A 27470-nucleotide genomic window follows, 5' to 3' on the forward strand; every position below is an offset into this window, starting at 1 on the left:
TGCAAGAGCAGCCAGTAATTTTAACCGCTGGGCCCTCTCTCCAGCTCCTTCTGAATCTTTGTGACACTTCCCCATATAACCAAGTTAACCCTGCTCATTCGCATGCTCCGGCCCCACGCTGGTGGGACATGTGACTGGCGCACTACTTCCCGGCAGAGGGCATCACCAGCCGGTACTAGCTACTCAGTACTCCTGCTAAGTCAACTCAGCCTTTCCACTTAGCCAGGAGACGGAATAGACCTTATTGAATTCGGCCTGACTCGAGTTGAGAATGGCTCGGTGTACACGCTGGCGTATTCCCGGGGCAGATCTGACTGCAAGCTCACCTTTCCCAACCCACGCGCGCAGCAGGAGAGCGGACTTGACTAAAGTCTCCCTAACGTCTCCCACGCGGACCGCGGAGAAGCGTCCAGGACCCCACGGCGCCACGTCAGCCTGCGTGCATGACGGCAGCGCGCCTGCGCTCGGAGCGGGGAGGAGCATGCGCAGAGGCCCTCCCCCTACATCCGGGGTTCGGCCGCGGCGCTGGCGCCGCGCGGGGGTCACGTGGCTCCTTCTTTTCCGTCTCTGGCCGGCTGGGCGCGGGCGAGTGCAGGCGCGGCGTGTGGACGCTCGCGCTGGTTCCCCTTCGCCTCCTCTCCCGGCCCGGGCCCTGGGGAGTTCGCTGACGCCGGGTGAGCTGCGCCTGCCGCCAAGATGCCGGCCTATTTCCAGAGGCCCGAGAATGCCCTCAAGCGTGCCAACGGTGAGTCCAAAGCGGGCGCCCCGCCGGCCCACGGCCTGTTAGTGTTGCGAGGTCGACGGTCCCGGCCTCCTGCCCGCCTCCCGGTGCGCGCTCTGCGGAGGCTGGTGAAGCCAGGCCCCGGGTCCGGGCACTGCTTCCCCTGGCGCTACCGCCGGCCACGGTACGAGGCGCGGGTCGGGAACCGTCGCCCGGGCTGGGCCTGCCTTCCTCGCCGCCTTCGGGTGCTTGCGGTGCTGAGCCGCGGGCGCGGAGACTAGGCCTGCCCAGCCCCAGGGCCTCCGGACGGCTGTCCAGACCGTCGGGCTGCGGGCTGCTTCCGAGGCTCCGCACTCCGGGCCGCCATCTGGGAGTGCCGGGGAGGAGGAAACATGGCTCCCTCCCGGGGACAATACACGCGAGAGCCTCGGCTCCACCTCCCGCCGGGGCCCGGAGCCAGGCAGGACCGTCCCCGCCCTGCCTCCAGCACCTCTGGCCCCGGGGCCCACCCCGAGCCCTGCTGGGTCAGGGTCCACGCGTCCTGCAACCTAGTCCCTAGCGTGCACTTCGGGTCTCTGACCCAATTTAGCCTGTTTCCTGTAGATTTTTTTTTCTCCCCGGTATTGATTAGGGTCAGTTCGAAGGCCTATTCTGAATACGAGAAGTTGGGACAGTTAATATTCCATGGGGATTTTAGGTCTCTCCAAACAGACCTCTTAAAGAGTGGTTTCCCCAAGGTCACTCGGGGAGTATGTTGAGTCAGGAGAGGAAAACCAAGGTCTCTAGACATCCTGGTCGGTCTTTTTTTTCTAACCGCAACGCCACTGCCTGCTGTTTCTATGTTTGTGTTTTTAAGCCCTGGGTGCTTGCCGTAAAGACTGTGCCTTGATCGCTTTAGTTTGACATTGAGTGGTGAAAATGTCTTATGCACAGCTCTGAGTCTAAAAAGTTGCTTTTTGCCCGGCGTGGTGGTGCACGCTTTTAATTCCAGCACTTGGGAGGCAGAGGCAGGCGGCGGATCTTTGTGAGTTCAAGGCCAGCCTGGTCTACATAGTGAGTTCCAGGACAGCTGGGGCTACAGGGAGACCCTCTGTCAAAAAGACCGAAAAAAAAAAAAAAGTTGTCTTTTTTTCCCCAAAGTATTTCGGAGGCATCTATAGCTCTTTTGGGGGAGGGTGATTTTCCAATATCCAAATAGATAGAGGTAACCATGTGTGTTACCGGTTTATATTTGGGGAGCTGCTTAGAAGTCGAAGTTTCACTCTGTGAAAGGGCCGTTTGAGTCACAATTTAAAAACTGATACTACTGGCTATCAGTCAAGACTAAAAATAATATTGTTTGCATACTTCTAAAAAATACAGTTTTTGCGAGGAGGGACCAAGTCTGGAAGAGGCTAATTATATATTCTGTAGAGTGCAGTAATTGTGTTGGAACTTAACAAAGCTGCAATATGGAGCTGATCACTACCTATACTAACCTAATACAAACTTATTGTTACAGTTTAAACTGTAGCAAAGTTGTTACTTTTTGATGTTTGAATCTTAGAATTCCATTGCAGTACACAGAATGAATTTCATGAATTTACTTGGCATAGCTGTCGAGATGTGTTTTAGTTAACTGTGTGATCACCAGCAAGCATTTTTTCCCAAAGTAGTAGGCTTGATGCATGGCAGCCTCAGTGGCCTACATAGTAACATATAGTAACATATTGGTGTGTTCTGACCTTGTCTCCTCAGTGCTCCTGTTTGGAATCTTTATATGAACTCAGTATTTCAGCAACTTTTTAAAAGTAGGAAGGTTATATAATGTGTTTTACATCCCCACCCCACAGTTTCTAAGTTGAAATAGACTTGATGAGACTTGAGACTAGCAAGTATCAATAAAGTAGGAAAGACCAGGAAGGTAGGGTACTGTGGGGTAATTTGGATCCTGTTCGTGTAATTTTCAAAAAGGTGGATCGATGTGTAATGTTTGTAACCCCAGGCATTTGTAGACCTAATCTGCATTATTTTAATAAAATTAAATAGAATAGTCCCTCAGGTCACCCTAAGCTTGTATACCACAGTGATAATTTTGGAAAAAATTATAATAGAAACATGGGACTTTAGCCTAGCACTACATGCATGAAAGTCATATCACAAAATAGTGGGTTTTTTTTGGTCTTTTTGAGACAAAGTCTCCCTGTCGCCCCAGCTGGCCTGGAACTCTTATGTAGACCAGGCTGGCCTCCACCTGCTTCTGCCTGTTGCTTCTGAGTCTTAAGCCTTAATTTTACACTCTACAACCAGTGCCTTAAAAACAAAGCTGCTATGAAACCCCACAAACTGAATAATATCATAGTTTATTTAATCTGGTGGTGCACAAATTAGTAAAAATGAAGGTTTGCTATAAACCTTGTCTTCACTGGTAGTTACATAGTTTAGTTATGTCCTAAAGGTAAGTTTAGAATGTACATTTTCCTAGTAATAATCAATTTCAATAGTCTTTAATCTAGAAACCAACATTTAAGTATTGAAGTGATAATGCTGTCTGGGGAGCTTCAAAACCTCCCTATCCCCATTAATTAGGTTATTGAAAGAAACTAAGTCTCTGAATTAGAGTAAGAACAGGGCCACTCACCATCAGGTAAATCTGTTTCCCAGCCAGTTTTTTTTAACACCTGTTACTGTCAAATGTTTTCTTCTCTTTTCTGTTAATATTTGGTGGGGGTGAGGGTGTCCCATAAACTAAAATTTTTTTTTTTTTTTCGGTCTTTTTTGAGACAGGGTCTCCCTGTAGCCCCAGCTGTCCTGGAACTATGTAGACCAGGCTGGCCTTGAACTCACAGAGATCAGCCTGCCTCTGCCTCCCAAGTGCTGGGATTAAAGGCATGTGTCACCATGCCTGGCCCATAAACTAAATTTATGTTTAAATTTTTTTTTTTTTTTTTAGACTAAGAAGTATGAGATTTGGATTTAGATTTTGACTGGACTTTTAGAAAGTGCAAAGTGCTTTAAACTCTAGCTTTGAGTTTATATTATGTTTGTTTTTTAGGGCTTTTTTTTTTTTTTTTTTTGAGTTTGCTAGGAAGCCCCCTGCAGTGCTAATGGCACAGATGTGACCCCACCTCCTCAAGGTCCTGATCAAGACTTTTAAGAATGACATTAATGGAAGCAACATTCCTGTTTAAACATAGTGGATGATGCTTATCACCTTTTTTGAAGGGCTCAGCTCTCACTTTAAAAACCCTTTTTTTGTATTTTGTTATTTTATTATGGGTTCAGCTCTCACTTTAACTTGATCTTATTCTGTGTTGCAAATGTGTATTATATAATAGTTTAAGATTTTAATCCTTAAAAATTGGGGTTGGGCATACAAAGTTATTTTAATGTTGCTGTGGTTTACTTTTAAAAATTTTAAAATTGGGACTGGAGAGATGGTTTAGCGGTTAAGAACACTGGTCTTGCAGAAGACCCGGCTTTGAATCCCAGCACCCACATGGCAGTTAACAACTGTCTGTAACTCCTGGGATCCAACAGCCTCTCTGTCCTCTGCAGGCATTGCATGACATGGGTGCACTTACCTGCATGCAGGCAATACACAAATACCCATAAAATAAAAATAATAACATTTAAAAAAATTTAAAAAATTTATTTTATGTGTATGAGTGTTTTGCCTGTATGTATGTAAGTTTATCACATGTGGGCAAACCCTTAGAGACCAGAGGGTGTTTGATCCCCTTGGAATTAGAATTACAGAAGGTTGTTAGCTGCCTTGTAGGTGCTGGGAACTGCACCAGAGTCCTGTAAGGAGGGTCTTAACAGTTGAACTATCTCTCCAGCTCCTACTGTGTTTTCTTAACGTAAGGGATAAGTGCATGTATTGCTAAATTTTTTTGCTAATAGGGACTTTTAATAACATTGTTTTGAAAGACATCTAAAAGTACTGATTGCCTTGGAACATGGGAAATAAACTTAGTCACAGTTAGGAAGAGGATAGCACTTAAAACAGGGAAAGCTTTTCCTTCCAATAAAGAATCTAGGTGTGCTTCCTTGTTTCATTTAGTAAGTTTTTCCCTCCCTGTAAACATGGCTCAAGTGAAGATCCTTGAGGATTTTGTTTGTCAGCATATGATACTGGGGTTGTAGCTTAGCCTGGCCTGCCCAAGGCAAGGCCCTAGGTTTGGTTTCCAACACTGGAGGGAAAACATAGCTGAAGAACGTTGTTGGTACTTTGAGGTGTCATAATGTAAAGATAACTTGTTTCTTGGTATGTTGTGATTTGTTCAGCTGTAAACTTGGTGTTTTGGAGAGTTAGAACCTTGTAGTTTTGTTGGAAGAAGAAATGTTGGGAAGCATTATTCCTGAAAATTGAAAGAAAAAGAACCACCAAACTTAAAGATGTAGTAAAACTCCCAAATAAGGGGCTTTTATTTGGATATTACTTGCTGAAAATAGAGTTATTTGGTAGCTAATTATAGTTATTTGGTACATTAAAAGATCTCCTGGTGCATGTTGGGTGTGGTGGCTCTGAGTTCAAGGCCAGCTTGGTCTACAGGGAGTTCCAGGACAGCTGGAGCTACAGGGAGACCCTGTCTCAAAAAGACCAAATACCCCCTTCCCCCCACCAAAAAAAGAAAAACCCTTGAGACTGAACCTGGATTTTGAAATGTTTCTCCATCACACATCCCTTTTGACTTGGTAAAGTCAAAAGTTACTTTGTCTATAGTCTCTTTAGTTTTTAAAAATGAGTATTTTATTTACAATATTTTATTTTTAATTTTATGTGTGTGTGTGTATTGCCTGCATGTGTGTGTCTCTGCACTCATGTTGTTCATGCCCTCGGATGACAGAAGAAGACTTTTGATGCCCTGGAACTGGAATCATGGTCGATTGTTAGTGGCCGTGAAGGTGCTGGGATTTGAACCCGGGTCTTCTGCAAGGACAGTGCTCTTAACCGCTGAGCCATCTCTCCAGCCCCCCCAAAATAAATAAAAGTTTAAAGAACAATTTGAATTTCACAGCATCATTCAAATATAGCACAGTTGTACAGTTTTCACTATACCTAGTTGCCCCATTAATGAACAGCTTAAATTGGTACAATACTAACTCAGCTGTCAGGCCAACAACTGACACGTAAGTCTTCACTGTTTCAGTTTCCCTACTTTCCCTTGTCCTTTTTGTCCTAGGGTCCTATTCACAACACCACATCATGTTTTAATTGTTGTGTCTCTTTTTTAAAGGACAGGGTCTTCCTGTAGCTCCAACTGACCAGGAACTCACTATGTAGACCACCAGGCTGGCCAGTATCTCACCAAGATCTGCCTGCCTCTGCCTGCAGAGTGCTAGGATTAAAGGCATGTGCCGCCATGCCTGGGAAATTGTCATAGGTCTTTTAAGTCTCTTCTTGGTTGGTGGAGTTTCTCAGAGTTTGGTAATTTTTTTTTATCACCTTGACAGTTTTGAGAAGGATTTGTCATTTATTTTATAGAGTCTCTTTTTATTAAATTTTTTGGTCTTTCTGAGAATGGTCTCCCTGTAGCCCTGCTGGCCTGGAACTCACTATGTAGACCAGGCTGGCCTTGAACTTAGAGATACCCCTGCCTTTGCCTCCAGAGTGCAGGGATTAAAGGTGGCCTGGCTAGAATGTCCTTTTAGTCAATGCTTTTGCAACAAAATACAACAACCTGGGGACTTTCAACAACAGGAATTTACTTCTCATATGTCTGGAGGCTGAAAAGTTCAGGATCTCTAGATGTCAGCAGATTGAGTAGAGGGCTGGTTGCCTCTGCCTTGTCACTGCCTCTGAAGGGGATCGATGTGTCCTTTGGAAGAGGTAGGCTGACAAAAAATGGACTAGCTAATTCTTTCTATAAATGCCACTTGTTCCATTTGTGAGGGTGGAGTCCTTAAGGGCGCCCCTCTTAATAGTATTCTGGTAGGGAATGTCAATTTGAATTTTGGAGTGCTGCATATTCCAACTACTGCATTCTAATTGGGATTGTCTTAATACTTGCTTTAAAATTACACTTTCTTTCCTTTTTTAAAATTGCTTTTTTGGGGCTGGAGAGATGGCTTGGTGCTTAAGAGCACTTGCTCTTGCAGAGGACCCAGGTTTTGTTACCAGCACCTAGGTAGGTCCAGCCCACAACTTCCCGGAACTCTAGTTTCAGGGGATCTGATGCCCCTTTCTGGCATCTGTAGGCACCTGCATGAATATGGTGCACATAGAAACACTCAGGAACACACAACTACACAAAATGAAATAATCTTTTTTTTGTAATTTTATCCTGTTGCTGAGGGCTGATTTTACATTTTATCATACCCCTATTACCTTCTCATGACCCCCTTCCCACTGAACTCCTTCATCTACTTCCTCTTCTACTTCCATGACTTGTTTTATTCAAATCATGACCCCTTGAGTTTAATTAGGGTTGTTAAAGTGACATGGGTTGGTGGGCTTCCTTTCTTATTGGAGCGTGAACACTTAACCTGTGGCAGCTCCACTGCAGAAAGCATCCCCCTCCCTGTCTTAATGTTTTCCTCATGTTTAGATCGGAAGAAATAAGCAGAGATAATGTTCATGGATTGTGAGACTTGCTTATTGCCATCACATCTTCAAACTCTTAATCTATAGATTTAGTGTGATCCCAGTTAAAAACCTATCAAGTTATTTTGTGGATGCCTACCAAATAGCTGTAAAATTTATATGGAAAAGCAGAAGGCCGAGGTGTGACCACAGATACTAAAGGACAAAACCAGAGCACTTACTGTCCAGTTCTAAGGATTCACTGTATGTGTTTTGGCAAAAGACTATGTTAATTTAGAAGAGATGGAATGCAGAGACTAAAAATAAACCCACTTAAACTGTAGTCAGCTGACTTTAAAATAGTAAGACTAAAGTTTTTTTTTCTTTTAACTTCATCATAGTTTAGCAGAAATTTCAGTAGTCATATCATTGTGATGAAATCATACTTGAATTTTTAGTTACTGGGCAAGATTTACCATGTATGATTTCAGTTTCTGAAATTTTAAAATCAGAACTGATTGATGTCTTGTATAATTATTGGGTGGCTTTTAGAAGTCAAAAACAAACATGACTATAAAGTTGGTAATGAAATAAGAAAATAAGAAAAACAACCAGTAAAGAAGCAAGGTTTTTATTTTTGGGGAAGAGTAGCCCCATGTCTGGAACCAGCTGTAGACCAGGCTGCCAGCACTGGGATTAAAGGCTTATGCTACCATGCTCTAAGATTTAGATTATATTTTTATTTTATTTTATTTTATTTATTTTATTTTATTTTATTTTTGGTCTTTTTGAGACAGGGTCTCTCTGTAGCTGCAGCTGTCCTGGAACTCAGTATGTAGACCAGGCTGGCCTTGAACTCACAAAGATCCACCTGCCTCTGCCTCCCAAGTGCTGGGATTAAAGCCACCAAGCCTGGCTTGTTTTTATTTTTTATGTGTGTTAGTGTGTTGCCTATGTGGCATGTAACTGTACCTGTGTCTTGCAATAGCCGTAGAGGTCAGAAGAGGGTGTCGGATCCCCTGGAATTGGAGTTATGGATGATTGCTAGCTGCTATGTGGGTGCTGGGAATCCAACGCAGGTCCTCTGTAAGAGCAGCAAGTGCTCTTGAAACTCTGAGCCATCTCTCCAGCCCCAAAGATTAGAATTTTAAAAAATTCGACATTTATTTATGTGAGGGTGTGGGCATATGTCACACTGAGCATGTGGAGGTCAGAGGACAGCTTGAGAGTGGGTTGTCTCCTACCATGTGTGTTCCAGGGATAGGTTGTCAAGTTTGGTGGCAAAGTCTTTACCAACTGAGCCATCTTCCCTCGAAAGATTTAGATTGTTATATAATATGCACAGCTGATTTTAATTTTCTTTTTTTTTTTTTTCAGAATTTCTTGAGGTTGGCAAAAAACAGCCTGCGCTGGATGTTCTTTATGATGTTATGAAAAGTAAGAAACACAGAACATGGCAGAAGATACATGAGCCAATTATGTTGAAATACTTGGAACTTTGTGTGGACCTTCGTAAGAGCCACTTGGCTAAGGAAGGCTTATATCAGTATAAGAACATTTGTCAACAGGTATAGAGCTTGGTTTTACTTTTAAAGTGATTTTAGTAATTTTTGGAAAAGTTTACCTTTCAAAGTAAAAATATTTTTGCATTATAAGATTTGCTTTTCAAACATTTTATGGTTCGTTGGAAATACACTTTTTCCTTCCTACTTAGGTAAACATTAAGTCTTTAGAAGATGTTGTAAGGGCTTATTTGAAATTGGCAGAGGAAAAAACTGAGGCTGCCAAAGAAGAATCCCAACAAATGGTCCTAGATATAGAAGATCTGGATAACATTCAAACTCCTGAGAGGTGAGTTTAAACCCCTAGTATTTTGATAGTTAGCTGAGTGTTCTTCACCTGAGTCTCCACCATCCCCACCTGAGGTAGCTGATTATTAGGAAAAAATGCTTATCTTTGCAGTTTAAAATGTGTGCTACACCAACTATGTAAGATTTAAAAATCTACAAAAGTGGAACATGAACACCATGGGATAGAATATAAACAGCTGTTAATAATAGAGACGGAGCATTCAGACACAGATGGTTAGGGACAGCTTTTGCAGTGTGTATGTTGTAGGAAGAATTCCTGTTTCATGGTGGCCATTGTTTGGACTTTTTGCTCAGAGGGTAAGTAGGACACATGTCTAAAGTTGTTGTCAATGTGCTTTTCTTTTTAGTGTTCTCCTAAGTGCTGTAAGTGGGGAAGACACCCAGGATCGAACTGACAGATTACTTTTGACTCCCTGGGTTAAGTTCCTGTGGGAATCCTACAGGCAGTGTTTGGACCTTCTTCGAAACAATTCTAGAGTAGAGCGCCTTTACCATGATATTGCCCAACAAGGTAACATGACAGTGTGAAATGTCAGTAAACAGATGTGAAGAGTTGACTTTAGAATAGATCTTTGTAGACTAACTTCCTTTTCTTTAGTATTTAAAAAACCAAACTAGTTTTACCCTTATTGAAATGATTGATCTTTATTACATAAACAGCTAAAAAAAAAAATCTGTATTATCAGTTAAGGTATTTCCATATGAAATTATTCAATTGAGTCCTAAAACCCACCTCTCCCACTACCTCACCCTCACTTTGTCTTGGTCATTTCTACCCCCAAATAACAGATAGTTTCTGTATTTCCATGTCACATGTATTTTGTCACTCTCCCCAGCTTTAAGATCTCTTCCTTTCTACTTTGAAAACCTAAACACAACGCATGAGAAACACTAGTGCAGAAAAAGAGATCTTTTAAAAATTTTTGGAAAATTTTCTAGGTGACTGAAAGACATGATTGTTTGATTTTTATTTTTATTTATTTATTTTGAGACAGAGTCTTACTGTCTAATCCTGACTGGCCTGGAACTTGCTATTTAGACCAGACTGACCTCAAACTCACAGAAATCTGCCTACCTCTGCATCCTGAATGCAGGGATTAAAGGCCTGTGACACCACCCTCAGTTCATGATGTTTTTTCCTTTATTTTTAAATTTTATGCGTATGAGTGTATTGCCTGCATGTAGGTAAGTGCACCTGTGTCGTGCAATGCCCGCCCAGGACAGAAGAGGCTGTCAGTTCCCTGGAACTAGACTTACAGACAGTTGTTGTCATGTGGGTGCTGGGATTCGAATCTGGGTCTTCTGTAAGAACAGCCAGTGTTCTTAACTGCTGAGCCATCTCTCCAGCCCAGCCCCTCTTTTTTTTTTTTTTTTTTTTTTAAATTATGCCTGGCGTGGTGGTAGTACACGCCTTTAATCCCACTACTCAGGAGCCAGAGGCAGGTGGATCTCCGTGAGTTCAAGGCCAGCCTGGTCTACATAGTGAGTTCCAGGACAGCTGGGGCTACAGGGAGACCCTGTCTCAAAAAGACCCCCCAAAAATTATTTTATGTGTATAGGTGTATTGCCTGCAGGTGTGTAAGTACACCTGTGTTGTGCAGTGCCTGTGGAGGTCAGATCCCCTGGAACTGGAGTTAGGAACAGTTGTTAGCTTGGGTGCTGGGAATCAAGGTGCTGGGAATCAAACCTGAGTTCTCTGCAAGAGCAGTCCATGATCTTAACCACTGAGCCATCTCTCCAGCCTGTATTTCCCATTCTTGAGCAGTATTACCCAATGTAGAATTAGGCCTTGATGACTTGAGGATCACTTCATATTTGGTGGTTTCTCCGCATATACTTATTCTGAAGGAATATATTAAAGTATTTTTTGCTGCAGTGAATGTGAGCATAGCTCAGGTCATGTTGACCTTGAACTTCTGTTCCTCGTTTTGTCTCTGCGTTGTGCCTTTTAGTGATGGACCAAGTAGTTCATAAGACTTTCAGTATCTACAGTTGAGATTAGGTTACTGCAAATCCTAGGCTTTAGCTTTAATCAGTACAAAAGCTTGTTGCATTTTGTGTACATTAGGTATGTAAATTCATTCTCTTTTAGCTTAGAATTTTTGCTCTTTTAGGATTTGAAGTGTTAGGTCCTTTTCCTAAATCTAAACTCCCATTCATTTCTCATGTATAAATTTCTAGAACCATGTCTTAGGCTAGGACTGATGACTATGTCTTTTTGGTTTGGTCAGGATTCAGCCTGGTAATATGGCTACATGGAAGGAGCTAAGGCATTCTCATACTCATATATAATGAGGAGCTTGGTGAATCGTGTTATAATAAGTGATCTTTATGTGAAATGGAACCTATTCAAATATTTCACAGAAGGTACCTAATTTTTTATTTGACAATTATTCTTGCAGCTTTCAAATTCTGCCTACAATATACTCGTAAGGCTGAGTTCCGTAAACTCTGTGACAATTTGCGAATGCACTTATCTCAGATTCAGCGTCATCATAACCAAAGCACTGCAATCAATCTTAATAATCCAGAGAGCCAGTCCATGCATTTGGAAACCAGGCTTGTTCAGCTGGACAGTGCTATCAGCATGGAGCTGTGGCAGGTAGGTTACTGGTAGCTGTGCACTCCTCCTTCTACCCCTATGAGTATCCTTAGCTCATATGACTAGGTAATCTGAGGGTTTAAGGTAGTGTGATGGAGCAGGAAAGAGTTTTTATAGCAAGGTTGTATTTTTAGTTCTAATCACTTGTGAAATATGGGCCAAATCATTTAATCTTTTTTAGACCCAATCCCTCTATGAAAAACTGCATTGTAAGTGCTGCTCAAAGTGTAGTTGTGTGAGTGGTGCCAGTCTGTGAGCTGGCTGGCCTGAGGAAAGAAATAGTGAGCAAAAAATGTTGTGAAGGTGAAGGTGTGTTTTAGTTTTTGATACTGGAAATTAATTTCACCACTGAGTTATCACCAACTCCTACAAAGTTTACGTAGCAACTTACTCATAAATTTTGTGTTTAATCTGTTACTAAAGTTGACTTTGTCTTCTCTTTCATTTTTGTAAAGACTGTTGTGTTCTTGAATATTTGTTGGTGATTGTTAATTAAAGCCACACTGTTCTTGTCTGTGGTTAGAGAAGTGCTGATTTGGCTGAAGCAGCATTTGGGGTGGATGCCTTGTGCTAGAGATTACAGTGATATAGACAAACTTTCCTCCTCCTGGCCTTTTTTTCTCATAAGAATCCTGCAAAGACATTTTCACATGATTATGTAGCTCTGTAACATGGTGATTTTTATATTTAACGTAAACTAACTGAAATTACAGGAGATTAGCCTTAAAATTGGCAGAAATGTGATTTTATTTCCTGCTCTTCTTTTTGTGGGGACACTCAAGTTCCTACTGGTAGAGGACAGGTAAGCACGCTCATATTAGGAAAAGTGGATAAGGTCAAAGAAGAAATGTTCACTGTCTCATCACTCAGAAATCACCCGCATTTATTCTATTGTACGTTCTTCTAGATTTTTTTCTTTATATTGTCCCAAGTGATGTAATATGCAAATATTTTCTTAGTCTACTCTGTCTACTTTATAGTATTACCTAAAGAACTTTCAAGAAGTTTTAAAGATAGTATTTTTGTAATTACAGTGGTTTTTCCCAGTAAATTCTAGAGAAATAAAAACCACATGTGAAGGCATTTTACCTGCCACTTGTATTTTATGTATTCTTTTTTAGTTTCAATAAGAGGTTTGAATTATGTTTTTTTGGTTCAAAATGCCCTGATTAATTTGTACTACTAATTTTAGGAAGCCTTCAAAGCTGTGGAAGATATTCATGGCCTATTCTCCTTGTCTAAAAAACCACCTAAGCCTCAGTTGATGGCAAATTACTATAACAAAGTCTCAACTGTGTTTTGGAAATCTGGAAATGCTCTGTTTCATGCATCTACCCTCCATCGCCTTTATCATCTGTCTAGAGAAATGAGGAAGAATCTTACACAAGAGGAGATGCAGAGGTAAGAATGCATAACAATGAAATTAAACTTGTACAAGCTGAATGTTCTAAGCCAGGATTTCTTAGCTTCTGTTCCATTGACATTTTGGATTGAACACTGTCACTATTGTGGAGTGCTGTTAGTGCATGGTAGACTGTTTAGCAGCAGGCTAGCCTGTACCTGTTTAGGTGCCAGTTGCAGTCTCTTTAGTTGTGACCAAAGTGTCTCCCAGTTATTGCTCTTCTTGGAATTTTCTTGCTTTATTTCCATTTTATATATATGTGTTTTGCCTGCATATAAGTGCACCCATGTCATGCAGTGCCCACAGAGACCAGAAGAGGGTGTTGGACCCCTGGATTGGATGATTGTTAGCTGCCCTGTGGGTGCTGACAGGTCCTCTGCCAGTGCTCTTAACCACTAAGCCATCTCTGCAGCCCCCTTTGGAGAGTTTTCTCTCTTTGTTTTTTGGTCTTTTTGAGAGAGGGCCTCCCTGTATCCCTAGCTTACCTGGAACTCACTATGTAGACAAGGCTGGCCTTGAACTCCCAGAGATCCACCTGCCTCTGCTGGGATTAAAGGTGGGCACCACCACGCCTGGCTTGGAGAGTTTTCTCGAGCCATCTTTTTCTTGAATAATGCTACCAGAAACCCAATTGAAAGAATTGTGCATTCACAGAGTTAGTGTTAACATGTGAACCTTCTATCCATGGTATTGGTAGAGTGAATTAGATGATTGAGAAGGTGATTAGTTCCATCAAGTTTTATTCCTCCATGATTGTAAAATACTAACTGTAATATAAAATACTCCTTGACTTGTAATAGGGTTATATCCTGGTAAACCCATTATAAGTTGAAAATACAAGTAAAAAATGCATATTTATACCTGACCTACCAAATAGCAACAATGTAGTACACTGTAGGGTGTCAGTTGTTTACCCTTTGATTGGAGAACTGACTGGGAGCTGGGATGGCTTGCTGCCTGTTCTTTCAGGACTCATACCACTGGTTTGGAAAGAGATAAAAATTTAAAGTTAGGATTTCTACTGTATTTATTTTGCACCATGGTAAAGTCAAACAATTGTAGCTTGAATCATAAAATGGGCAGTACCTATATTTGGGAGCTAGGCGTGTGTACACACAAATTTATAGAATGTGTAACTCAACAACTTGTAGACCATTAAAAGACCTGCAGACCCCTGTATTAAAACTGCAAAAATTCTAACAATCACGTTTAGTTTGTTTCTTTTAGTTGTCTTTTTTTTTTTTTTGGGTCAAGCTACGAATTTAACCCAGTCCCTTGCATAACCCAGGGAGTTCACACTCCATCTTCCTGTTGTTTACCTGAACTGAGTGGTTTTCAGTAGAATTTGTGTTTTAATTTGTTTATAAATGTTTTATAGCAATATATGAAACCAACTAAGTGTTTTTCCTCACACGAATACTGTGATAGTAGTTAGCATCAGGTTATTTACCCCTGTGTATGTTATTTAATACTCAGTTCTTTATCTTTCCTAAGGTCATAGGCTTAGAGACAGTGAAGCTGAGATTTTACTCTTGGGTACAGAACCCCCACCTTCTTACTGTGCTGTAGTGCAGATTTTCTTGTGTGTGTTTCAGGGAAGTGAAAATTTAGTTTTTGTCCTACCATAATTGTGTTCACTTAGAGTTCTCTTTTTAACCATTACTGTTTAATTTTGTGGTTTCTAAAGCTGCCTTAATCATTTTGTAAGGAAGTATGCTTTGCTGTTCGGCCAGTCTTCTTCATAAACAGCAATACTAGATGTCGAGATTGGTTCTCTCCTCTTCTCCCATGCTGTGGTGGGGCAGTTAGTATGAATGAGCTTCACCATGGTATGAGGTACATGTATCCTGTCCCTGGCATGTGATACAGGTGGTTAAAGAGAAGTGCTCTTCTGCCTCTGCTGATCAAGTAACATTTACAGACTCAAGTACAACTTTTTGTTCATCACAGAATGTCTACTAGAGTCCTTTTGGCCACTCTTTCCATCCCTATTACTCCCGAGCGAACCGATATTGCTCGACTTTTGGACATGGATGGCATTATAGTTGAGAAACAGCGACGCCTTGCAACACTGCTAGGTCTTCAAGCCCCACCCACTCGAATTGGCCTTATTAATGATATGGTTAGTATAAATTTGAGCATTTATAGCTTTGGAAAGAACTTTGTGGTAAGCTTAATTCATGATTAGATACTGGGAATTCTGATTATCAAGAGATTTTGATGCATGAACATGGAACTAACCACTGGTATAAATGGATAGCTTGTTGATTTGAGGCAATTGTTTAAAGCAATGGTTGTTTTTTTTTTTTAATATTTCATTTTTATTTTATGTGTATGCGTATATTGCCTGCCTGTAGGTAAGTGCACCTGTGTTGTGCAATGCCTGCAGAGGACAGAAGAGCCCGTCAGATCCCCTGGGACTGGAGTTATAGATAGTTGTTAGCTGCCATGTGGATGCTAGGATTCAAACCTGGGTCTTCTGCAAGAACAGCCAGTGTTCTTAACCGCTGAGCCATCTCTCCAGCCCTAAAGCTGTTTTTGGCTTTTTTTTTTTGTTGTTGTTGTTTTTAAGACAGGGTCTCCTTGTAGCCCTAGTTGTCCTGGAACTCTGTGTAGACCAGGCTGGCCTCGAACTCACAGAGATCCGCCTGCCCCTGCCTGCCTCCCAGATTCCCAAGTGCTGGGACTACAGGCATGCACCACAACGCCCGGCAGCAATGTTTCTTAACCGGGACTTGTGATGAGTTAAGTACACTTTACAGTTATCCTTAGTGTCTGTGTGCTATTGGCTCCATGGACATCAGAGCTGACGGGTGCTCTAGTTCCTAGTCTAAAATGTAGTATTTGCATGCAGTTTATTCATAACCTCATGTAAATTTTAAATATCTTCAGGTTAGTTAGAATACCTATAATATAAATATTGTGTAGTTATGTTGTTTAGGGAATAGTGACAAAAAGTATTTTGTACACATGGCAGGGTTTTTTTTTTTTTTGTCTGAGTGTTATCTAACTATGGTTGGTTGACTGTGTATGTGGAGTCTGAAGGAAGATAAAGGGGGCCATTGCTTAAATGAACACATTAACCTGTTCATAGATACTGAGTTTCCCTGTTTGGGCCTAATAAGAATAGAGCTGTCAGGCCGTTCGTGGTGGCACATGCCTTTAATCCCAGCACTTGGGAGGCAGAGGCAAAGGCAGGCAGATCTCTGTGAGTTCAAGGCTAGCCTGGTCTACATAGTGAGTTCCAGGACAGCTGGGGCTACAGGGAGACCCTGTCTCAAAAAGACAAAGAAAAAAAAAAAAAAGAAAGAAAAAGAAAAGAAAGAGCTGTCCTGGGAATTAGTGTGTGATAATTTGCATAAGAATAATTTGTAAGTTCTCTTACTTTGCCTGAAGTTTTGTGTTGTCCATTGTAGTTGTCTTTGCAAATATCATATGTTGGCTTACAGTTACAGTTTGGATTTTGCTTGGTAAGTTTAAAGAGAATCAAGGCTAGACAATCTTACAATCACTTTCCTAGCTTTCAGTTCTGTGATTTTTAATTTAGTGTCAGCTTAGAATCTCAGCCTGAGAATTTTAAAAAATCGCCATTAGCAGGTAAACTTTATGGCTTTCTTTCTGTAGGTAAGATTCAATGTACTACAGTATGTTGTCCCAGAAGTCAAAGACCTTTACAACTGGTTGGAAGTAGAATTCAACCCACTAAAGCTCTGTGAGAGAGTCACAAAGGTAAGCCTTGTCTTCACCACATTTTGTTACCTTAACCACATGGCCTGCATTGTTGTATGTAGTTAGAGTTGTGTTTGTCTAAAGAGAAGTGCTGTCCTGTATATCAGGAGTGCACATTTCATTGTCTTTTTTTATTTACATCAAGAAAAAGATATTTCTGATGTGCTAAACAAATCATTGGAGGTAAATTAGCAGCATGACTAATTCAGCCATCGCTGTCAGTCACCTTCAGACAGTGTCAGTAGCTTGAGTTATATTTTTATATTGTATGCTGTTTTGCATAGCAAGAAATTGAAAGAATTTGAGATGTTTTAGTGTCTTATATAGAAAATACAGTTTATCTCAATGTAATGGATTTTATTACAGGTACTGAATTGGGTTAGGGAACAACCTGAGAAGGAACCAGAGTTGCAACAGTACGTCCCACAGCTGCAGAACAACACAATACTACGCCTTCTGCAGCAGGTAAAAATACAATGAATGCTTTATGGAAGCCCTGAGATTTCTTCCTTGACTTTGTATTATTATTACTTGAAATGTGTATGTGTTTTGTGTGTGCGCATATATGTGGAGGTCAGAGGTGGATGTTGGGTATGTTTGCTCTATTGTTATCTAAATTTTTGTTTTTTGTCTTTTGGGACAGGGTTTCCTGTAGCCACAGCTGGCCTGGAACTCAGTAATTTTTTGAGACTGTCACTGAACCTGGAGGGTACCAGTTGGCTAGAGTAGCTGGCTGGTGAATTCTGGGGATTTCCCCACCCCCAGTATTATAGTGCCGTGACTCTGTATTCTGATCACAAAACTAAAAACTCAATTTAGAACTGCCTATGAAAGCTACCCCATTTCTACTCCTGCCCAAATGACTCCATTTGTTATTTTGAAACAATTACAGATGCTTCCCCCTTTTTATGTTTTTTTTTCTTCCTGAATGCTTTGTGCGTTGTCCTTGTAAATGGAGGGCTACCTTACTCCTTTTAATACTTTTAATACCCACATGATTTTTCTTAGTTAGAAGGTACTATGGTATAATTATTCAGGTAAATTTTTTTTTTTTTGTCTTTGGTCAAATAATTATTAGAGCATTCCACTAGTGAATGAGTCTTTCCTTTTCTGCTAATACCCTTTATTAATTTTTTTTGTTTGTTTGTTTGTCTTTTGGTCTTTTTGAGACAGGGTCTCCCTGTAGCCCCAGTTGGCCTGGAACTCAGTATGTAGACCAGGCTGGCCTTGAACTCACAGAGATCCACCTGCCTCTGCCTCCCAAGTGCTGGGACTAAGTGCACCACACCCAGCTTGCTGTTAGTTTTTTTTTTTTCAAATCATATTAGTTCAAATTATTGACTAAGGTTGTGTGTTGTAGTTTATAATAGTGGATTTTGTCATTTGGAAACGGGCTCTTCATGCTGTGTGTCTGCACATTTCATTGACCTGCTTTCTTCTATGTGAGCAGTGTTATTTCTTATGTGCTATATAAATAGTTGAAGGTTAATTAGCAGAATACTGCACATAGTAATGCTGCCAGTCCCCTTCACACACAATTTAGGAGTTCTTATATTAACAGGTCTTCTAATAGGTGACCATTTAGTCTTTTAGATTTATGAAACTAGGAATTTAAAAAGTTGTAAGTCTGAGGAATGGGACTGTTCACAACATTTGATTTGGGGTTGATAGCTTGGGCTTGAAATTCCAGTTCCAAAAACACAGGGAAATTGCCTGACCTTCTGTTTTTTCCCTTTTCTGAACGGTGGGCATAATTTGTACTTGCCGTAACTGTCATGAGATTGATTATACATAAAAAGTGCTAAGTGGTAGCCATTGTTGTTAACCCTTTGTTTTTTTTTGTGTAGGTGGCACAGATTTATCAGAGCATTGAGTTTTCTCGTTTGACTTCTCTGGTTCCTTTTGTTGATGCTTTCCAACTGGAACGGGCCATAGTAGATGCAGCCAGGCACTGCGACCTGCAGGTGTGTGCTGTGAGGGGGCGGGGCACTGATGACATGTGGAAGGCCTTTGAGGACTAAAATGACAGAAAACCAATTCTTTGTTTCTCAGCTTTTGTATCTCTAAAATGTTTGCCAAGTAATTTTCATGGTTAACTTTGGCTTGTTAATTTCTTTTCTAAATTCAGTTGACATTTTTTTTAAGCTGTTCATAGAATGACTTCATATTAATACACAGGCCTAACTGCTACAAGTTTAATTTTCATAGGTTCGTATTGATCACACTTCTCGGACTCTGAGTTTTGGATCTGACTTGAATTATGCTACTCGAGAAGATGCCCCGATTGGACCTCATCTGCAGAGTATGCCTTCAGAGCAGATAAGAAATCAGCTTACAGCCATGTCCTCAGTGCTTGCAAAAGCACTTGAAGTCATCAAGCCAGCACATATTTTGGTATGCATCTTGAGGAGAATATGAGCTCAAGTTTTGAGGGAATTCTGTGTCTTTCATAAGACATTTAGGTCCTTGAAAAATGGTTTGGGATGTTTTCTGAGAAAGGCTGTTTATGTGTTTTCTATTAACTGGTAGTTCAGATGCTTTCATCAGACAAACCATTGAAGAACTACCTTTCATAGTATAGAATATATCACATGCGTAATGAAATACTGCAACATGAAACAGGTTGCATATACCACGACCTAGCCACAACCCTCATCCTTCAAGCAGATAGTTGAGTGTTGGTATTCCTTCGTGACTTTAACATTTAAGGTAGAATTGGTGCCAAGATCCAGTAGCCTTGCATAGAGCCGTGTGTTTTAGCTATGTCATTGCTAGTTAGAGCTGAATAACTGTAGTGCCACAGTATTTGGTGCTAATAGAAATGAATAGTTTGGATGACATCATCTCCCATTACTAATGCAAACATTCATAGAAGACCAATGCTTCGAAGTTATTTTACTATTGTTACCAGGGTATTGCTTTTAATAATCTTAAAACTCACATCTGATTTTTGAAGCAAGAGAAAGAAGAACAGCATCAGTTGGCAGTCACTGCATACCTTAAAAATTCACGAAAAGAGCATCAGCGGATCCTGGCTCGGCGACAGACAATTGAGGAAAGAAAGGAACGTCTTGAGAGTCTGAATATCCAGCGAGAGAAAGAAGAGCTGGAGCAGAGGGAGGCTGAACTCCAGAAAGTTCGGAAGGCTGAAGAAGAGAGGCTGCGCCAGGAGGCAAAAGAGAGAGAGAAGGAGCGGATCCTGCAGGAGCATGAGCAAATCAAAAAGAAAACTGTTCGTGAGCGGTTGGAGCAGATCAAGAAGACAGAGCTGGGTGCCAAAGCATTCAAAGATATTGACATCGAAGTATGTAGCACACTATCCGTTAGGAACATCTTTACCTTGAACACCTGTTGGTTAATTGTGATTATTTTGTGTATTTTGTTAAGAGATTGATTCAGTGGTTCAAATCTACAGTCATTTGTTTTCAGTTGCTAGATGTAGTTTATCACAGTGGAGGACTGAGATGATGATGTTAAGATTATTCATCTTTCTCTGCACACTTGGGTGTAAATAAGGATGTTGTACAGTATTTTACATTTTATAGTGAATACCTAAAGATTTGGTTCTACATAGCATGAGCTGTGGTGACTGTTAAACATCTTAAAAATATTGGTAATAACAATGCCGTATATATGCCACCATCCAGGACCTTGAAGAATTGGATCCAGATTTTATCATGGCCAAACAGGTTGAACAACTGGAGAAAGAAAAGAAGGAACTTCAAGAACGCCTGAAGAATCAAGAAAAGAAGGTATGTGAAAGGACCGTTGAAGCTGTTTGAGACAAGGTCTTAGTAACCCTGGCTGGCCTCAAACTGCCATGTAGCTGAGGATGGCCTTATTAAACTTTTGATCTTCCCATCCAGTCTGATTGATGAAGGTTTTTTGTTTTTTTAAAAAAAAGTCTTTGAGACAGGGTCCCTTTGTAGCTCCAGCTGATCTGCTCCCTCCCCCATTAAAGGCGTGCACTACCACTCCTAAGATTGATAAAGTTTTAACATGAGTCATAAAACATACTTTTAAAAACCACTTTTGTTTTCATGTCATTCAGATTGACTATTTTGAAAGAGCTAAACGTTTGGAGGAAATTCCTTTGATAAAGAGTGCTTATGAGGAACAGAGGATTAAAGACATGGATCTGTGGGAGCAGCAGGAAGAAGAGAGAGTAAGCTATTCATTGAATTGTGTTTTAGCTGTAATTCTCTGCCTATAAGGACAAAAGTTTTATTTACATTCTTTGACGAGAAATGGTGCTTGAATGATTGCTTATTAGTAGCTTGGAAAGAGAAACGTTCACAACAGGGATTTTAAATGAAACTAAAATACAGCCTTATGTATACTTTTTTAAAGTGGGTGAATTGTATAGCATATATATAAGGCATGGTTTTTAGTGTTTTATAGAATCAGGCAACTATTACAGCTGCCTTGTAGAACATAGCCTCCAAAGGAACACTGTACCTGCATCAGTTACGCAGCTCCTTCCTATCACTCTTGCTCAGCTCTAGATAGACACTCTGCTTTCTGCCTCTAGATTTACTATTTGGGACGTGCTGTTAAATTAAATCATACTACTTTCTCGTCTTTTGTGATGAAACTGCTGATTCTTTAGTTTTATAGCCTATATGATAAAAAAAAGTTTAAACACACAGGGCCCCAATATGTAATAAATACTGAGATTCTTGTTTAAAAAAATGAACATGCTAGACATACGGCACACCTGTGTGGACCTGTAGCACCTCAGCCTCCCAGGTTGCCTCTGGAGATTCATAGGCCTTGTGTTGTCAGGTCTTCTAGTTTTTAAAAGAGTAAGTTGGAATTTTTGTGATAGTTCTCTTCAGGCTTAAGTATTTAAGCTAAATAGAAGTAAATAGAAAGTACTGTAGCCCAGGTAACACATTGGGACAGTCTGAGGTTTCTGTATTTTCATACAGGGACAGAAGAAAGCCTGACATGATTCTGCCTTTACTTCTAGTACAGTTAAGCATTGTGCCTGGTTACTGTGCCGTTTACTTACTGCATTTTGTCATATATGTTTATACTTGATAAAAAAAAAAATTTGGTAGCCTTGAGACTAAATAAAACCTGCCTCGTGGGAGCTGGAGAGATGATTCAGCAAGATTGTGTGCTAGCATTTGTTTGGAATAAATTGGTAACATGCTTTGGAGATTATTACCCTTGTGCTATATACCTTCAGATTACTACAATGCAGCTCGAACGAGAAAAGGCTCTGGAACATAAAAATCGAATGTCAAGAATGTTGGAAGACAGAGATTTATTTGTGATGCGACTCAAAGCTGCCCGACAGTCAGTTTATGAGGTGAGCTCACTGACTTAAGGAAAAGTTTATTTATGAGCTTTTGGTTTTTGCCCTGAGGATTTTCCCTTAACACAGCGGCACGTTATGTCTTGTGTTAAAGTGTAATGATTATTTAAAATTTCAGTAGGAAGATTTTTTTTTTTTTGGTCAGGGTCTCCCTGTAGCCCCAGCTGTCCTGGAACTCACTATGTAGGCCAGCTTACACTCCAGCTGATTCCAGGTTCCTGCTCTGAGTTCCTACCTTGGGCTCCCTGATGAATTGTGACCTAGGAGATGTGACAAATAAACCGTTTCCTCCCCAAGTTGGTAGTGGTCAGAGTGTTTTGTCACAGCAATGCAGAAGCAAACTAAGACAGTGACCCTGTCTCAAAAAGACCAAAAAAAAAATTTTTTTTTGTTTTTAAATTTCAGATCTTCCTAATGAGGGGCCTGAATAGTGTTAAGAGCACATACGGGTCTTCCGGAGGACTTGAGTTCTATCCCAGAACCTGGAGCAGGCAGCTTAGAGCAGCCTGTGCACTCATGTGCACAACTCCCTCCCATATACACACACACATATAGTTTTAAAAATTATAGAAAATGATTTTAACTAAAAAAAAATTGTAATTTTTAACTAGATTTTTTTTTTTTTTTTGGTCTTTTTGAGACAGGGTCTCCCTGTAGCCCCAGCTGGCCTGGAACTTGCTCTGTAGACCAGGCTGGCCTTGAACTCAAAAGAGATCCCCCTGCCTGTGCCTCCCGAGTGCTGGAATTAAAGGCCTGCAGTACCATGCCCGGCTATAATTTTTATTTTTCTAAAGGCATGTTTCAAAAGGCAAAAGTTGGTTTGTCTCATTTGATACAAGTTTGTTTTGAAGACTGGGTCATGCTCGCTTCACAGATTGACCTTTCTCTCCTCTTCATTCACCTCTTAAAGGTAGGACTACAGGCTCAGGTCCACTCGTAGTTTCATATACTTTGATTTTATTGTTTATTCAGAAATGAAAACTAGATCAAAGATTTTTGGTGTTACTTGGTCATTTGATTTATTATGGAAATAAAATGAGTTACGATTTTTGAGGTGGGGAGAGGAACTGGGACTTGAACCTAATGCCCTGGACAGCTTGGGCAACACTGTGCCACTGATTGATAGCTCCTACACCCAGGGTGTAGATATCAATAATAAAATTTTTTTAAAAATTGAATATGCTGACGAAGCTTCATTAGTCATTGGGGAGTATGCTTTTGTACTTGGTTACTTTGTATGGCTCTCAGGATCTTAGGAACTTAATATTCCTGGTTTGTATCTTTTGAACAAATTTGATATATCTATTTTGTAAATATTCAATTCACAGGAAAAACTGAAACAATTTGAAGAGCGATTAGCAGACGAAAGGCACACTCGCTTGGAAGAGCGGAAGAGGCAGCGGAAAGAAGAACGCAAGATCACCTACTATAGGGAAAAGGAGGAGGAAGAGCAGAGGCGGGCGGAAGAGCAGATGCTGAAAGGTAGTCGTGTAGAGCAGAACTTGACATGGCAGTGCTGCGCATCCTCAGCCTGTGTTCATATACTTAGAAAAATTGATACTTGTTTCCATTTAGATTTTTGCATTCTCTCACTAATGTGTATTGAGGAATGCATGGTTCTGTACCTAGAATTCCAGTATAGCTGAGAGTCTGGTCTTACTCTTAAGTTGTTGTGGTATACTTGTTTGCTTGAGTATCATCTGCCAGCAGCTCATTGCCAACTATTTAAATATCTTTGAAAAAATGTGTATGATAGTTGGGGAGTGCATGTTCCCTGGGACATGTGTGGAGGTCAGAGGACAACTTTGGTTGTGTTTGGTGTTTTTTTTGTTTTATTTTAAAGAGTCTTGCTATTGTAGCCCTGGCTTGCCTGGAACTCTGTCCTCCTGCCTCTACACTGGGATTGAAGGCGGTGCACCGCCACCCTGGCCAGAGAACAACTTTTAGAAGTAGTTTTTTTAAATCTTTATTTGGGTTCTAAGGATCAAACTCAGATGGCCAGGCAAGCAAGTGCTTGTACCTGCTGTGCCATCTGGCAGGCCCTGATATAAAATCTTAGGGTTAGCTCAACAGAAGTGGCCCTAATGCTTAGGGGACAGGTGTGGGTAGGAGTCAAGTTTTTAATAACCTGACAATTTCATAGAGCGAGAAGAAAGAGAGCGTGCTGAGCGAGCAAAACGGGAGGAAGAACTTCGAGAGTATCAGGAGCGGGTCAAGAAACTTGAAGAAGTAGAAAGGAAGAAACGTCAAAGGGAGTTGGAAATTGAAGAAAGAGAACGGCGTAGAGAGGAAGAGAGGAGACTTGGTGATGACCCACTTTCCAGGAAGGCAAGTATAGAGGTCATGCTGGGAATTGGTGGTGGTCTTCAGTACTAGGCACGAGTCCAGGCTCTTTGGTATCTAGTGCCCTATCACTAAACTATCTTCCCAGATCTTATTTGTGTATGGTTTGGCTTAGCTATAGAATCACCAGCAAATTTTCTTGCATAGTGTCTTGGCCTGACCTTCTCTATTTGGCATTCAAAGACCTGTTTGGACTAGCAGTGTCTATTTCGCTTAAGTAGGTCCATCCCAGCCTGATCAGAATGTACTGTAATCAGATGATATTACATGTTTCCAAAACTGACTTGTGTTTCTTTCTCTAATCTCTTGACTTCTTATTGATGATCTGTAACTTAGTCACTGCACTTTGAGTTTATGCCTCCTTTTTTGTCCCTCACATGTAACTGCCATAATTCAGTTTTAATTAGCCTGTGTGTAACTTCCTGGTCTCTTTAATGCAGCATGTATGATCTTTACATCTGTTTTTGGGTTTCTGAGCTTCCTTTGCTTGGTACTCATTACTGAGTGCTGTAGGCAAACATGCTTAGCATGACCTCACCATTTCAGCTGTCACCTGTGCTCCAGTCACTGAGATACTTTTTGCCTTACCATGTATATGGCATCTGCCTGCATGCTATTTTTGCTTGGGCAGTGCTTTGAATTTTGTTTGGGTTATGCCCACTTTGCCCCTTAAACAAGATTTGTTTAGTTTTTTTTGTTTTTTCTTTTTGGTCTTTTTTGAGACAGGGTCTCCCTGTAGTCCCAACTGACCTGAGCTCACTATGTAGATCAGGCTGACCTTGAACTCACAGAGAACCGCCTGCCTCTGCCTTTAGTGCCAGGACTAAAGGCGTGCGCCACCATGCCTGACTGCTTAGTTTGTTTTTTAATTTTTGAGGCAGGACGGGGTCTTATGCAGCCAATGCTGGTTGAGCTTCTGATGCTTTTGGCTCTATGTCCTGTGTGGTGCAATTGCAGATGTGCATTCCCCTGCAACTGTGGAGTCTTTATATTTAGGGTCTTGCAGTTCTTAAAGAAGAATATGTTTGGGAGCTTCAGTAGTTGCAGTCATAACTTGTTACTGTGGTGCCTCTTTGCTGTGTGGGTGCAGGACTCTCGATGGGGAGATAGAGATTCAGAAGGCACGTGGAGAAAAGGACCAGAAGCTGACTCTGAATGGAGGAGAGGCCTGCCAGAGAAGTGAGTGGAATTGGGAACAGCACTCCCCTCCTTCCTTCACCTCCCTCTTGGGAGGGAGGATAATAAGGTGTTTGGAAAGAACCATGAGGAATTCTCTGCAAATTCAAGAGTTAATGAATTGGGGTGGGGAGGGACTACAGATGAATTCCTGATCATCTTGCCTCTACTTCCCAGGGGCTGGAATTGGGATTAAAAGTTTGCACCACCGTACCTGGTTTCAATGTTAATGGAACTTGTTTGTTTATGAGATAGTTTGACTAATGCCTGAGTGGCTTGGAACTCAGAAAGATATGGCTACCTTTGCCTGTGAGTGCTGAGATTAAAGGTGTATGTTACCACACCTCTCCCTTTAAATTTTTTTTCTAGTTTATGTATATTGTTTTGTTTACATGTATATGAGTGTATCACATGTGTGCAGTATCTGAGGAGGCCAGAAGAGGGCATCGGATCCCTTGGAACTGAGGTTTTGGACGGTTTTTAGCTGCCATGTGGGTGCTAGGACTCAAACCCTGGTCCTCTGCAAGAGCAGCCAGTGCACTTAACCACTGAGCCATCTCTTCATCCCTAATGAAGCTTTTTATAATTTCTTTAAACATTGCTCTGGTGACTGACCTGTAAAACTATTGAGAAATACATCCATTATCCCAAACAGTATTGAGTTTAGAGAATAAGAACAAACAATTCCATAGCATTTTTCTAATTAGATTTAACACTTTTATTTATTTTTGTCTTTTTGAGACAGGGTCTCTCTGTAGCCCTGGCTGGCCTGGAACTTGCTATGTAGACCAGGCTAGCCTCGAACTCACAGATATCTGCCTGCCTTTGCCTCCCAAGGGCTGGGATAAAGGCGGGTGCCACCATACCCAGCAGTACTCTTATTTTTTTGGAGACAGGATCTCAGGAGCTCACTGTATAGGCCAGGCTGGTCTCACATCACAGAGGTGTGTCTGAATTAAAGGCATGAACCACTGTGCTTGGCTTTTTGGGGGATGGGGGATGGTATAGAATAGATACTTTTTTTTTTTTTTTTTTTTTTTTTTTGTAGTTCTGGGGCTAAAAGTCAAGGTTGAATGCTAACATAGCAAGCACTCTACCACTGAGCCACCTGCTCAGCCCTTGACCTTTTTTTGAGACAGGGTCTCCCTGTAGCCCCAGCTGTCTGGAACTCACTATGTAGACCAGGCTGGCCTCAAACTCACAAAGATCCACCTGCCTCTGCCTCCCAAGTGCTGGGATTAAAGACGTACGCCACCACACCTGGCATCTTAACCTCTTTTAAAAAAATTTTATGTGTACGTATGTATTGCCTGCATGTAGGTAAGTGCACCTGTGTCGTGCAATGCCCGTGGAGGTTGGATCCCCTGGGACTAGAGTTATAGGTAGTTTTTAGCTGCCATGTGGGTGCTGGGATTCGAACCTGGGTCTTCTGTAAGAACAACCAGTGTTCTTAACCACTGAACCATCTCTCCAGCGCCCAGCCCTTGACCTTTTTACTAGTGATAGATAGGAAAGTGGCTTTAATTTGCATGCAGAAATTGTTTATAGGAAAGCTCATTGTAAAAGATAAAGAAATTGCAGATTCTCTCAGGAAAGTGCAAATAATCGTTTTTAGTCTACTGTCTGCTTATTGATCTATGTCCTAATGGAAGATAACTGAATTTTGTATTTTTGTTTAGAAAATAGTTTTAAATGTCCAAAATTAATGAGGTTAGACTAAATGATCTGTAAGAGTGAGCAAAATAAAGTATTATTTCTCAGTGAAGTCTCTGCTCTTAAAGTTTGGGTATTGTTG

At 41.1% G+C, this 27470-nt stretch overlaps 1 protein-coding gene and 2 non-coding genes across 4 annotated transcripts in view; all 3 read left to right on the forward strand.

Annotated features, from left to right (window-relative positions):
• Nucleotides 1-551: 551 nt before the first annotated feature.
• Nucleotides 552-27470, forward strand: part of Eif3a (eukaryotic translation initiation factor 3 subunit A) — a 33288-nt gene continuing 6369 nt past the window's right edge. Inside the window, exons 1-18 of one of the 2 annotated variants that reach the window (XM_008827319.3) lie at nucleotides 552-745; nucleotides 8607-8797; nucleotides 8944-9080; nucleotides 9448-9611; nucleotides 11503-11702; nucleotides 12895-13103; nucleotides 15055-15226; nucleotides 16729-16833; nucleotides 17200-17298; nucleotides 18681-18797; nucleotides 19042-19227; nucleotides 19790-20137; nucleotides 20481-20585; nucleotides 20885-20998; nucleotides 22028-22150; nucleotides 23485-23638; nucleotides 24300-24484; nucleotides 25590-25678. In XM_008827319.3, coding sequence (XP_008825541.1) covers nucleotides 697-745; nucleotides 8607-8797; nucleotides 8944-9080; nucleotides 9448-9611; nucleotides 11503-11702; nucleotides 12895-13103; nucleotides 15055-15226; nucleotides 16729-16833; nucleotides 17200-17298; nucleotides 18681-18797; nucleotides 19042-19227; nucleotides 19790-20137; nucleotides 20481-20585; nucleotides 20885-20998; nucleotides 22028-22150; nucleotides 23485-23638; nucleotides 24300-24484; nucleotides 25590-25678 — 2747 coding nt within the window. In that variant the 5' untranslated portion in view covers nucleotides 552-696. The remainder of the gene's footprint in view (nucleotides 746-8606; nucleotides 8798-8943; nucleotides 9081-9447; nucleotides 9612-11502; nucleotides 11703-12894; nucleotides 13104-15054; nucleotides 15227-16728; nucleotides 16834-17199; nucleotides 17299-18680; nucleotides 18798-19041; nucleotides 19228-19789; nucleotides 20138-20480; nucleotides 20586-20884; nucleotides 20999-22027; nucleotides 22151-23484; nucleotides 23639-24299; nucleotides 24485-25589; nucleotides 25679-27470) is intronic. The other variant, XM_029560756.1, reaches the window with a different exon arrangement.
• Nucleotides 16943-17071, forward strand: LOC115069330. Its single transcript, XR_003848601.1, has one exon. It is a non-coding gene; the product is annotated as a small nucleolar RNA SNORA19 (small nucleolar RNA).
• On the forward strand, nucleotides 18245-18371 carry LOC115069329. Its single transcript, XR_003848600.1, has one exon. It is a non-coding gene; the product is annotated as a small nucleolar RNA SNORA19 (small nucleolar RNA).

The sequence above is a fragment of the Nannospalax galili genome, unplaced genomic scaffold, assembly GCF_000622305.1.
Source record: "Nannospalax galili isolate Female #2095 unplaced genomic scaffold, S.galili_v1.0 scaffold31, whole genome shotgun sequence".
Lineage (NCBI taxonomy): Eukaryota > Metazoa > Chordata > Mammalia > Rodentia > Spalacidae > Nannospalax > Nannospalax galili.